The sequence below is a fragment of the Carassius gibelio genome, chromosome A3, assembly GCF_023724105.1.
Source record: "Carassius gibelio isolate Cgi1373 ecotype wild population from Czech Republic chromosome A3, carGib1.2-hapl.c, whole genome shotgun sequence".
NCBI classification, from domain to species: domain Eukaryota; kingdom Metazoa; phylum Chordata; class Actinopteri; order Cypriniformes; family Cyprinidae; genus Carassius; species Carassius gibelio.
This window is the reverse complement of record NC_068373.1, coordinates 27,299,397-27,314,271: the sequence shown is the minus strand read 5'-3', so window position 1 is coordinate 27,314,271 and position 14,875 is coordinate 27,299,397. Positions and strand designations below refer to the sequence as shown.

Sequence of the window (14,875 nt, the reverse complement as noted above, 5' to 3'; positions counted from 1 at the left end):
AGTGCACACACTCAGCAGTGAACACACACACACCCAGAACAGTGATAAGTAAAAGAAAAAAAAATGATAGTAAACTCAAATGAGACGATTGCTGATATATACAATCTATTTTATAGTGCATTAAAGACATAGATGTGAATAGCATAACCGAAAGACTCTAGAAAATCCATGTGGGAGTACTGGATCTGATTCTTGGAAATAAATATCTGAGAAGCAGGCCAAATAAAAAGTTATTGAGTCTTATTCTGAAATGCCATTCGCAACTAATTTTTCTTCTCTAATGTGATATTCAGAAAGAAACCGTGGAAGACAGGATTTCACTGAGAAAAGATTGAATGATGAAGAGTTAGAGTTACATACTAAGTGATTGAAGGGGTTGAATACGTTTTGTGATGTCAGCCAAAACAGGAAAGTCATTTCATAGGCAGAGCAAGTTATTACATTCTGATGAAAGATTAAGATTTGGATTAATGTGCTGCAATGAATCATAGGCAAAACAGGTAAATAGGGTCAATTTTGATTACATGATAAATTGAATCCCATTGCCGTCTAGGAGAAACAGTTGGGAAACCAACAACATTTGGGATAAAAAAAAATAAAAACCACCTAAACTATAAACAGCCAATCACAGCTGTTGCTGCCGGTAAGGTATGATGCACATGTGTGGCAGTGGGCGTGGCCAGGCTCAGAGGAAATGTGCTAATGTGATGCAGGTTGACTGTGAGAGGTTGTGGAGGCTGTTTGGGTTTAGAGTCAGGTGAGGATCTGGCACACGTGGCAGCGGTTTCTCGCATGTGCTCTGTCGGTGCCGGTCGTGATATGTGCAGTCACCACCAGATTGACACGGATGAGCAAAGAATGCACATCTGTTTCATGTGCTTAAGTGTGTGCAGGTGCGAGGGTGTGTTTGTGTGTGTGTGTGTGTGTGTGTGTGTCCAAATGCATTATGCATGAGAGAAGAGTGTTTTAAATTTGTGTTGTTAATTAACAAAAAAATGCTAAACAGAGGAAGGAAACTAAGAGAAATAATGTAAGTGGAGTTATATTATGTACAATGGTGGAAATGTGTTTGCATATTACAGAACTGAATTGACAATGGCTTTTAAATTTCAAAAGGATTTTTATTTTAATTGAAGTAGCAAACAGGATGCAGACCTGCAATTCAAAACCATTCTTCAGGGAGTAGAATTAAACTTTAAAAATCATTAAACTTTAATTACTACCAAGAAAAGCAAGACACCTTGCCTCACATAAACAGATTAAGTCTCTAAACTTCTACATTTTCATTTAGAAAATAATGAATGGGTTGTTTAATAAAATAAAGAAAAAATATTTTATATATATAATATATAATAATATAATAATATATAATATAACAATATAATAATAATAATCTATCATTAATAGTTAATAATGATTTACTATAAAACCATTTATAATTAATTAATAAAAAAATATTTAATAAATCAAAATATTTCATAAAATACAACTTTTCTAAAAACTAACATTACAATTAATAGTAATTAATTATTATTATTACCATAGGTTTTGGTCATATCCCCCACTCTTATTGACTGGTGTGCGCGGTCTATATTAGGACCAGTGCATTTCATAACTGCGTCATGCTTTTATAGCATCCCTCAACAGGGTCGTGTGGCCTTGACCTCCGGCTGCGACTCTTAATAAGCATGTCGGTCTTAAATGTCTAGAGCGTTTGATCCATCCCGCTCTGGTCCTTCATGGAGTGGCACTTTAATAAAAACAAAGTAAAACAAAGAGAATTTGATCTGCTCCGACAGAGATGGAACCAATGGAGCGCAAAGCCAGAGAGGGAAGATTTGCCTAGCAACACTGCAAACCCTACCCATGCCAACGCTGGCATAGCCATCCGACGCAACCCATAAATCCAGCAACCCCCTCGCAGGGGCGTCCGAAACACACACCATCACTCTTAAAAATAAAGACCCCAAAAGGAAGGTTTTCACAGTGATGCCAAAAATAGAACCATTTTTGGAATCTTCTAGTAAACAGTTTTTCTTATAACTTTTCCCTTTTCCCTTTTCCACTTTAAAGAATGGAACCTTTATTTTTAGGAGATTAGATGGTCTCCATTGCAAACAGATCTGATTTTGCACGTATGCAGTACACAATGCAAGATTACGATCGGTCCCTCAAACAGCTGCTATGGGAACCCTGTCTTCCTGTTTGATGGACAGAAGCCTTCTCTATTTTCACAAAGATGGTTTTGATCAGCTCCAACCGTACATTAGCCGACCGCACAAAACCTATGTTTCCCGGCTTATGTATATGTGAGCTAAATTATGTAATTATGTTCGAGTGTGTGTCCCGTTGCCATCGCAACAACACAACATATCAGCAAGCACAGAGCCACAGCGGAGCTATGGACACTGCCAGGCCGCTGCCAAAGCCTAATCCATGCCAGGAGTGACATGAGCGAAGGGGAAGGGAGGAGGAGGACGGACACACACACACACACACTGGATATCCTCCTATTCTTTTGGCTGGAGACTCCCATGGCAATGGCAGTAGGAATCCGTTCTCCACGGATACTGGGACAGCTGTGCAGATAGTAGATGAGAGCCGATTGGTCTGGGCCTTTCTGAATTAAAGCTTAAGATAAAAACTAGGTACTTTATTCTAGGCCGTCCTCTTCCGTGCCAGCAAGCATTTGATCATCAGGCCGGCTTTGTGTTTGCCACCACCTCATACAGTGAACGGCAGAATAAAACAGCTCTTTGACACATTTATTACGTTTATTATGAACTGAAAATTTCCTCTGGTGTTTCTCTCTCTATAAACCTAGACATGCTCAATTGAAGGCTCTTTTTGTGTAAAAAAAAAAAAAAAAAAAAAAAAAAAACCAGTAAGGAAATGACTTCTGAAAACATTTCTGCATGAATTGAGAGAGTATGTGACAAATGGAAATAACATTAGAGAGGTTATATACTGAAAAATATTTTCCTTTGTACATACTACACCTAAAATAGTATGTATGTACTAAGTAAACATACTTTTCAGACTATTTGTTGAAAGTAAGCAGCAGAAATATCTAATTTGATTGGATTTCTGATCTCAAAAATCCAAATACATTAATGAACCAAAAAATGTACACAGCAAAAACACCAAGTAAAACTAAATAAGGCAACATATTGAGGGGAGTAAATGTAAAAGTTTATTAAATGGTCATTTTTTTTATTTTTTATTTTTTTAAACAGTGGACTGCTGGTCTAAAGAATGGGATGAAGTTTTCTCCCGTCTCCTCATTTGCTTTCTCTCTCTTTTATTTGCTTTTCACTCTCTGTACTTTTGAAAAAGATTAAAACATTCTGCTAAAGTCCATTTTGGAAGGACATGAGTAAATGGAAAAATTAAAAACTATGATTATGAACATAATTTAAAGGGTCTTTTTGTGTAAAGAAATAAATAAATAAAAATAGTAAGAAAATGAGATCAGATCTGAAAATAAAATAAGTTTAATAAGAGTATGAATAAACGAGTATGACATTATGTAAACATACCGTATTCCGCAGAACTGCAGACTTTTTTCAAGCCAGTTATTGAAACTCAGCTGCAAAAAGTCTCATTTTATTGGATTTCTAATCTCAAAAACCTACACACATAAACCACAATCAACATTTACACAGCAAAAATTCCCTTCTGGTGCTCAAAAACTAAGTAAAACTTTCCATTTTGAAATTTCATATATATATATATATATAAAAATGGAAAAAGAACAGTTAAAGCATGAAATGAGTAAATGGCAAAATTAATAAAATATATTCATTTAAAGGCAAAGCAGAAAAAAAACATGTGATTGCAAAGGAATGGAGAGTGCATGAAAAAGGGTAATGGTAAACTAAATTTCAAATGTTTTCAAACTCTGACGAACACTGTAAGTGCACCTGAGGGAAATAAATAAATACGATATGATCCTGTAGTCTCTGAACACTGCTAATGTCTTTGTTTGTGGTCTTTTGTTATTGTTGACTGTACGGCGGGTGAACGGGAGCTTTGACTGTCGGCTAGGGGACACGGCTGACGCCCCGTGAGAATGAATAAGTAAAAGGAACGGAGTGTCCCTGTGCCCGTCTGGCATTGTAACCATCCCGTCTCTGTGCCATGAAACCAGCTCGACTCAATGCCACTGGACACCATTTGGTCAAACGGGAGCCTCTGGTTTCACCGACAGACTGCCTATCACATGAGCGCACAATACCGTCACGGCCCTCTGAAGTGAAACGCAAGATCAACTTCTTCTGCTCTTCAAGCTTCACTACCGGGATCCATCTGAGAATTTCAATGCGGAACAAAATCTTTGAGCAACAAACACACCATACTTTATCAATAAACATTATGACAAAAATTACTTCTATACATAGCCCCGCACACGACATGCAAGAAAAAATAAATTAATTGTGCGCTCGATTTACTCATTTGTTCCTTCAATGTACTAAACCGATTTCGCAAATCGAGGGAACGAATTAGTAAATTGTGCGCACAATTTATAAATCGAGTGAACGCAATAGTAAACTAGGGAACAAAATAGTAATTGTGTGCACGTTTTAGTACATTGTAATTTTGAAGTAAAAAAACTGTTCTTGTACTCTCATAATCTTTGTTGTTTACAACTTTTAAAAGCATTTTGTAAGTGTAATCATGGGTCCTGTCGTGCAAAATGACATGGGCTAATTCATCCAAAACAATAGCAAAACATACAAATTCTTGCATAATTATAAAACATCCAGTTTAGTTTTATGTTATATTTTTATGAATGTATATAAAAAAATATAAAAAATCCTACCAAAATATACATTTATATGCAAAAATATAGTTAAATATATATACATAATGCAACTGGTGGAATTTACTCAGTATGGGTTACTTTTATTTCAATTTAACTTTTCTTTAAATTCATCTGGTGGTCAAATTAGCTAATCACTAACTAACTTAAGTCTGTTTGTTGATTTGAATGTATTTATTGGGCCACCATTACACTTTAAAATACTACTATGACTGTACCATGGTACAGTGTTCAGATGGTAATACCAGGGTATTAAATGATTACCATATTCACATACATATTATTCATATGGCATGTACACAGATCTCCCAAAAGCAATTATTTACTCTTTTTCACATTTATTGCATTGTTTGAGTTGGATGTGCACACTTTTGCCTTAAAAATGTAAAAATGTCCAAAAAAGCAGTTTAATACTTTTATTTCTAAATGTGATTATGTATTTAACAGTCACTGGTGGCTAAGAAATGGGTAGAATGTAACAGACAGCCGGCCCCTGACGGCAGTCCCGCAGCGCTCCCTAATCCTGCGATAAAACCACTTGAGCTTCACAATTAGAAAATGAAGGACAAATGAACGAAGGAACGAACAAGAAGGAATTCAAGCTCAAAGACACAGTGGCATGTGAGGGAATCAGAATGTGAAAGATGATAAAAGTGTTCAATTCTGCTCTCTCAAAGTACTGTGTGGATTCAGACTGAGGCTCGGTCAGATTTAATCCCGGGAGCAGCTGTTCCAACTCATTTTCCAGGCCCAGGGAGCGAGCTAAACCGGAGCATCTAGAGCGACTCTAGAGTGACTAAGTCAGGTTTGGGAGAAAGTTAAGCCTGTCATGGCTGAACAGCCTCATCCATCTCAGTCCAGATTGTTATTTGGCCGAATATCCGCAGATATTGTTCGCTAGAATCGCTACTGATTGACGTTTTCTGAAGCGAGATAAAAAGGTTTCTCCTCAGCTCGGTGAAATGCGGACCCGGTTGCCGTAGATGTGTAACGGTCATAAAACTGGCTGAAAATCAAACCACAAAAGTTACACCCACTAAGCTTAGTGGCTGGTTAATTAAAAGTCATTTTTAAGTAGTTACAAGTTAATTAAAGTATATTGTTTTTTCCTTTTCCTTCATTTTATAATTAACAACAGTGATGTTTTCTTTAAAAGCGTTAAAAATCTTAATTATTCCAAACTTTTGACCACTGTTTTGTGTGTATGTGTGTAAAACTGCGTGCAAACCATTATGTCTGGGATGCAGGCGTAATGTTTCTAAATTCAGAAACTGAAATATCCACAAGTGTTGATGACTGAGAGTGAGCTGCACATCCATCCAGGCATAAAACAGGCAGGTGTGACCCTGCAGCTGTGTGTGACACACACACACACACACTTTAATTATACAAAACACAAGTACATAATTAGATATAATTTTTGATGTCGACCCTCATTTTCAACACAAAGCCAATTAATTTAATTCAAAATGACCTTCAGTGGCCAGCAACATTTCTTATATATATATATACACTGAATGAATGAGGAAACTCATTCAGTGGCATTAGTCATTTAAATGAAAAGTAAAAAAAAAAAAAAAAAACACACACACACATTTCCCTAACTATTGCTCTAATAAGTAGAATTTTAAACTTTTATGTGGTAAAATTTAAATTTGAATAGCATTTTTCCATAGCTGTAAAACAGATTTTACTTTTTTTGCTTTTTTAAACAAAGTCATATTCCTGTTTGTTTACATTAATTACAGCATATATTCAGATCTTGAACAACATTCACATCTGATGAACCTGATCTTTAACCAGTGCATTTCTACATGCCGCATTATACACCATTCCCAAAACTCCTCACAGCACTTGTTCAGTCAGATGGAGCTTTGTTCAGTGACTCATTTAACCTTTTTATTTACATTTAATATCATTAATGACCTTCTAGGCCTGCTTTATTCACAGCCACCAAACAAGCCAAAATGTAAATTTATTCGTCAGACACAAAGCTCCGAAATTCAAGCGCAAAACTGGAGACACGCAGACCTTATTCTCTCTCCTCTCGCAGTGTGAGGACTCGCCGTATCCTAAACCTCCGTAACATTATTAAAATACTGATAGAACTACATTGAAATTGCTTCAAATTCTGCTGTGAATTATTTTTAAATTGCTGCAAGAATCAATAGATAGATAGATAGATAGATATAAATAAAATAATTTAATTGATTATCTATTGATTATAATGCATAAAAAGTATAGTTAATTAATAATGATTTAATAATCAATATTTATTACAACCCCATTTATTAAAAATATATATTCATAAAATAATAATAAATATAATCATATTTCTATTTTATTTTAATCAACAACAACAAAAAAATAACTTTAGACAGATAATCTAGTAAATAAATTATAAAATGTCACTTTCTCTGCTCTAAAGCCTTTAACTGAGCCAATAAAAACTTCAAGTCATCCAGTAATATTATAATAATAATAAAAATATAGCATATTTGCTTTTCCAGTTTCGACTGACCCAGTGCCGTTGTTTTCTCTGGAGCAGACACAGGTATGATTCAGTGTAATATAAACAAGAAAATATGTCCATTTCAGACCAAAGAGATAAATCTGTGGCAGTCCGCTTACTAAGAAACCACCAACACTACACTTACAGTTATGTGCACAAATCATATCAGAGACACAGTCCCTGTACATAAACACACATTAACAATAAAAAGAATGCTTATGGGCTTACATTTTCATTGTTATACAAGCACAACGCCCTTTTTAGACTCAACATGTCTATTAAATCACAGAATTATTCCTTGTTCAAATTGCACCGCTTCAATCAATTAAGGAACCCGGCTGTGCACAGTAACTATTGTATTCTAAATGGGAAACAGGCCGGCGCTTGCATGCCTGAAGAAAAACACACGCTCCCTGGTTCTGCAAGCACGCTGTGGGGGTATGGAAGTAAAGTAGTTTTAATAGAACCACTGTAAAACTCAGGAATGAATTACACATGACACACACAGCGTAACCCAACTGTCCTCCACGGCAGAAATATAAACAACTGCAGCGTATGACAGAGAGACTGCACTAACTCACGCAGGACAACTTCAGGAACAATCAGGAATTAGAGCCAGCTATATCACTGAAGACAAAGACCCTCTAGAAACCAGAGAAAAAGAGCTGTCAGCCCTGTTCAGCTCTGCGCTATGATGTACGATTGTGAGTTTAGAAATAGATGTAATGAATGAGAAGCTCTCTTGGTTTCTGACATGATTGAAACAGCAAATCTGAAAACACCAGTTTTGAAAACTGTAGTGTTTCTCAGTAAAAAAAAGTTTGTCAGAGTTTGTATGGAAGTGTACACACACACACACATTATATATATATATATATATATATATATATATATATATATATATATATATATATATATATGAGCCCAAAACAGTTAACTGCACCACATCATAAGGCAAAACCCACATGTATATGCAGAATTTATTTACTCTATAAAATTATGGTTTTAAAAATAATAATATAAAAAAATGCTCAAAAAAAAAACATTGCAGTGCTGCTTAACATAAAACTAGATAAACTAATAAACTACAATAAATTCATGCTTATAATTTCAGATGATAATTATTTGAACACGAATTAATGAGACTTAAATCTGCAACTCTCATTTTGAGAAACTATAACTTGTGCATAAACAATCAGAAGCTTTCAGATTTACATTAGAAATCATACGGATTTCACAACAGATGCATTTAAACCAAAAAAATGTATCCAGCTGTATTTCATTAATTTCTCAATCCCAAAGCATTCATTTAATGCATTTTTTTTAAGAAATGCATTTTTCAAAGTTTGCAAAATAAAATAAATAATGCACAACGATCATTCGTGAGTTCAGATCAGAAAAAGCTGGTAAACTGGTATTTTAGGGGCAATGCTTGCGACCTTTGACATTTCCCAAAGAAAAAAAAAAAGAAAAAAAAAATCACAGGGCGAACCGATCAAGTTCAAAACAGCAACAGCGTCAAACACTGGACTTTCCAAAGCCCGCGCGCGTCTTACAATCTCTCCAAATGAAGTTATGCACAAAGCGAAAGAATGACACGAAGCGCTAAACTCGCGTCTATATGAACATATCCACTCCTCCTCCTCGGCGCTCCTTTTATATTAAATCGATTTCCAGCGAAGCGCCATTTTCTGCCCAAACCATGCGCACTGAAAGCGCGTAAAGAAGGTCAGCTGGAGACGTGCCACCGAACGCGCGCTCTCGCACAACACAAACAGTCCCGCTCTCGAGGGGAGCAGCTGACAGACGAGCACGCGAATCAATCAAGCAGAAGAATAAGGAACGCGTTACCTGTGTGAGGCAGTATGGAGAGTACATGCTTATATGTGAGATGCGTGACTGAAGCGGGATGGAAGTGGCATTGCCGTCCCGCTCGCGCTCACTGCACGCTGCTCTAACTCCGCCTAAAGCGGCTGAAAGTGAAAGCTTGCACAAAGTTTTGCGAAGGGAAAAACTTTCTCTCCCTCCCTTTTCCACCGCGTCTCTCTCTCTCTCTCTCTCTCTCTCTCTCTCTCTCTCTCTCTCTCTCTGTCTCTCTCTGTCTCTCTCTGTCTCTGTGAATAAGTGTCTTATGAGCCTGACGGATATGCGTCTCAAATGTTTTATTAATTTAATAATAGTAATTATATATATATATATATATATATATATATATATATATATATATATATATATATATATATATATATATATATAAAATAAATAAATAAAAATCGTCTAAGAATCAAATGCTTTAAAATAAATAAATAAACAGATTTTCTTTTATAGGATTGTTTTTTTTTTCACCTTTACAATTCTTTACAAAAAAATCAAGTAAATTTAAGAAATAAATTAAAGTCCTAAACTGCTGTATATTTCTGTATCTTGACTAATGTTTTCAAAAGTGAATATGAATGTATTAAACAAGTGTTCATGGCATGCTGGAACAAAGGAGGGTAATAATAAATAATGAATAATTATTAGTAATTATTTATTATTATAAAGGAAGGTGTTTTGAATAAATTATAAAGAAGCTTGAATAAAGGAATTAGGCTAATAAAGAAAGATTTTGCAATGGCATGCAGACATACTTTATGAACAAACTTTATGTGCACTAACTAATAAGCAAATTAAGTTTTTTAAGAAAAAGTGTGGTTATGCCTTAAAAAGGAATAAATCTATAACATATAGAGTCTATAGTAGTCTGTAAATGACTGTCAAATGTGTTGTATTCAGTGTTGTATTAGCTGTAAAAGATGTGCGGAGAAGCCCATGCTGCTGTCCTTTTCCAAACGTATAAATGAATGTGCCTTGCAAAAACATGAAAGCAGTGTATATTAAGGCAAGAGCAGGCAGCGAGTGGAGGTATAAAGTTTTGGAGCGCGTCCCTGGGCGGGGGTTTTTGGTGGGGGTGAAGTCATTGAGCAGAACCGGAGCTGAAGGCTGGATGTGCCACCGGAGGCCTGGAGATTTATGAGGCCGACTGCCTGTGCAGTTCCACCGCAAGCCACTGCAGGGGAAACAAAGAGAGAGCCGGCACTGTGCCGCCAATTACAGCCCTCTGCCAAAGGATCCCGGGAACGACAGAGCGCTGGAGATGAGGGAAACAACCCGGGGGAGTGGAGAGAGAGAGAGAGAGGAAAGGACGACCACACAGGAAACACATACCTGCGTGAATCATCAGCGCTTCTCACCAGTTACCTCATGTGACCTTTGACCTGGCATGTGTTTAAGGGTGGTTCCCAAATAACACATCCTTAAGCACTTAAACTCATTATTTTAGCTTCAGATTGAGCCATTCATAGAAGGGAAATGTTCACTTACAGTAAACAGTCCTCATATGAATATTTAAAAGTACAATATTTCAAATCTATATAAAACTTGAGAAATGTGAAAAAAGAAGAAAGAAATAGATAGCACTTTACCCGTAAGTTAACATTAGTTAATGCATTAAGTTAAATGAGCTAACAATGAGCAATTCATTTGTTAAAGTATATATTAATCAGAAGATTTATAATAGGGACACATTTTTTTTTATCTCCTTAAACATTTTAAAGCACAAATATTCAAAATGAATATAAAAATTATGAATAAAAATGTAAACTTTAACACTTTACAACAAGGTCTAGTTAACATTAGTTAATGCATTAACTAACAGTGTTGTTATTTTTAAGTCACCTTCTACCTTTTTTTTTTTAAATGTATGAATTTATTTATTCATGTATTTATTTGAACTTAAATGGTCCTTTGGTGTTCCAAATTAATATCTGAAAAACACAAATAAAAAAATACATAAAATGTACAAATAATTTAAATAAAAATATGGAATAAATATGAAATAGATATCATTAACACTAATAATAAAAATACAGCTGTTCAATGCTCGTTCACATCTGCTTACATCCATTAAATAATGTTAACAGATACAACTTTTCATTTTAGTAACGTGTTAGTAACTGTTGAAATTAATATGAATATGAATGCTAAATGCTTTAGAATTATTGTATCTTTCATTGGTAGTTCATGTTAACTAATGCCAATGCAAATGGAGTCTTACTGTAAATTAGCATGAAATATATAAAACTATGTACAATAAGTAATATCTAAAATGGTTTAAGATGCAGTACAGTACACATTGCAGAACAAAATTCATGTCAGCTATCCATTGACACCTTGTGTTAGAAATAATGTTGGTGTTTCTAGAAATAGTAAACTGAAAGTGCATGAAAGCAGGTGGATTAAAATGAAGGGAATTTCCTAGTCTTTTCCACCCCGAGATCCTGAACTGCCACAAAACCAGTTCAAAGGCCTGCAGTGGTGAGAGGAGAGGAGGTTTCTCCAAACCAAAGGAACGTCATACACAATGTGATAACTCGTGTACCACCTCTCAATGTGCCCCACATTTAGTGGTTTGAGTGGGTTCACGACAGAACCACACGCACGCTAGCGGTAAATCAACAGCTGCTGGATATCTTTAAACAGAGTTTTAGATCTAGATTTACATAAAAGTTTCCAAAAATATATATATACATTCCTGGAAATGTTCCACCTTTTGCAAACCTAGTTGTATGCCTGGATGTCAAACCCATGACATTTATTTGCTTTACCACTTATCAGCTACGAAATCAAAACAGTAAAGCTGCAAGTGATAGCTTGACTTGTTCTGAGATACAGGGTTTTTATATTGCATGCTCATTTTGTTTGCAAGTTCAAGTTCAGTGATTATAAACTGATTTTAAAGGCACAGATTTCAACAACAAAAGACAGGTTCAAAGGTTTGGAATAATACAGACTTTTTAAAAGTCTATTATGTTCACCAAAGCCGCATTTGTTTGATAAAAATGTGTTAAATATTACTTTATTTTAAAACAATGGTTTCTATTTTGACTTTGTCATTTATTCCTGTGATATAGAGCTGAATTTTCAGCATCATTACTCCGATCTTCAGTGACACATGATCCTCCAGAAATCATTTTGAAATTGATATGCTGATTTTGATGCTAATTTCTTAATATTTCAACATTGAAAATAGCTGTGCTGCTTCAAATTTTTTTGTAGAAACTGTGAGACACTTACATTAGAAGTTTTGAGGCAAGTCAAATTTGAATGAAGTTTTATTCAACAAGCATGCATTAATTTGATCAAGTTTCAATAAAGACATTTATAATGTTACAAAAAAAATATATATTTCAAATAAATGCTGTTCTTTTGAAGTTTCTATTCATCAAAGGATCCTGAAACAAATGTTTCATGTTTTCCAGAAATAATCTAAACATTGATGACAATAACAACCATTATTAATAACTGAGCACCAGTAATAACTGATTAAAAAAAATTAGCATCAAATTAGCATATTATAATGATTCTGATGAGGATGATGTGACACTAAACACTGGAGAAGTGATGATGAATATTCACAGGAATAAATTACATGTGAAAATGTATTCACATAGAAATTAGTTTTTTGAAATTTTACTGTATTAAAACTTTTACTGTATTTTTGAACAAATAAATGCATGCTTTGTGAGCAGAAGAGACTTCTTTCAAACTTTGACCAGTATAAATGGGAAAAGTTTCCTCATCCCTAACTTTGCTATCTGCATGCATGATTATATGGTTATCACTTGCATTTAGCATTCTCTCTCTCTCTCTCTCTCTCTCTCTCTCTCTCTCTCTGCTGTCCTATTTTTGGGTCAAAACGGTTGAAAACCACTGATTTGGTTTGAGGTTGTGAGGTCAACAAGACATCATCATAACACATCATAAAGCAGTTGTCTTGGTGCAATCAATGAACTGTTGCTGGTTTCTCCACAAAAATAAAAAAGCATACTTCTATTAAAAATCAGCACAAAATACAGCCAGGCCCTCCTTTTCCTCTAAATTATCTCAAGAGACGATACAGTCTGACACATTCCTGATATCCAACGCAGCTATATTTTACACCTCAGCCCCTTCTGTACTTTCAGCCAATCACTTTTCATAATTTTCCCTCCATTTCTTTGACTGCCTGCTCCCAGAGACACTGGAGCAACCCATATTTTTCTCTCCAAAACGTTGGCAAAAGCGATCCGCTGGAAACGAGGACCAGAAAAGCGGCTCCCAGCTCATTAACAGTCTCATTTTCAGTCATCCACAGACTCCCCTTCCCATCTCTCCATCTCTCCGTCCCGCCCTTCTGTTTTTACGACTGTTTTATTTCACTCCCATCGCTGTAAATCCAGCGCGCTCGCTGGGTGGAATTTTAAAAGCTGCACTTCTTTCTGATTTTTCTTCGCCCTCCCTTCCTTGCAGTCCTGCCCTCACATATACTTCTCATTTTATAGAAGTATGCACATTATAATTTTCAATTCCCACAAGAAAACAGTGCTCCAGTGGAGTTCTAAGACTCACTTTCTGCACATTTTCTTTTTCCGTTTCACTGCATATGCAGATGTGCATATGGAAATAATAATCAGAGTTATAGTATAATGCTGAAGCAGTAATGGAGTAATAAGCAGACGTACCCTGTAGGAATCCGACACAACGAAGCACTCTGGTATCCCAGGACCTCTGGACGGGTCTTCATTCACCAGAAACGGTTCGGTGGCCTGAAATATAATCAATAACAGTCATCAGCGTTAGAATCACAGAGCTTTAGCTACTTCTTATCATTCGTTCTAATTCTTGGCCACTATTTTAGCAGGGCTGCTATATGGTTCTCTGAAGGTTCTAAATAATAGGACCATATTATAGGTTCTTTAGATCAGTGTTTGAGTTTCTAGGTTCTTTAGACATAAATCATTGATGGTTTTGGATAAATCTAGAAAATAAAAAGCCCTTTGTGGAACTTACAGGCTGTGCAGGGACATCAGGCTTTAAAAATGTAAAAAACAAACAAACAAAAAAAAAACATTTAATACAAATGTTTAGACACTAACAAAACATGTAAATAAATAAATAATCATACAAATATTAAAAATATATAACTCATCATTTTCAATTTCAAGTAGCCTACATAGACATACAATTATTAATCATTATTTATGTTATTATGTATGTATGTATATATATATATATATATATATATATATATATAAAACATTTTATATACATAAATATAATAATAATATATAATATTAAAGCTAATATATACAGTTGAGATAATGGGTCTTAATATAAGATCAAATAATATCTATTCTAATAATCACATAAGCATTTCAAAAATACAACGCATACTGCACCATATTATGTTTATAAATTTGGTATTTTAGATTTTTGATATATAAATTTACACATAACGTTTATAAACTGACAACTATTAATTCTTAATTTTTTTAAAATATAACTATATAAGTATAATATAAAATATTTATACTAATATATTCATACATAAACATACAATTCTTAATTATTTATATATTTAATTTAAATATAATGTTAAAATACAACATAATAATTAAGATATTATTTTATTTAGCTATAAATTTATTATAAGACAAATCATCCCACTCCTTTTTTGTATA

General features: G+C 34.7%; 1 protein-coding gene across 8 annotated transcripts in view; it reads right to left on the bottom strand.

Moving 5' to 3' along the window:
- The window catches only part of LOC127954857 (nuclear factor 1 X-type-like), a 159,100-nt gene that overhangs the window by 109,562 nt on the left and 34,663 nt on the right, over positions 1-14,875 (bottom strand). For 7 of the 8 annotated variants that reach the window (XM_052553420.1, XM_052553423.1, XM_052553421.1 and 4 more), the window contains one exon: positions 13,877-13,960. In XM_052553420.1, the coding sequence (XP_052409380.1) occupies positions 13,877-13,960 (84 nt within the window). Of the gene's footprint in view, positions 1-9,185; positions 9,334-13,876; positions 13,961-14,875 lie in introns of those variants that run through there. The other variant, XM_052553417.1, reaches the window with a different exon arrangement.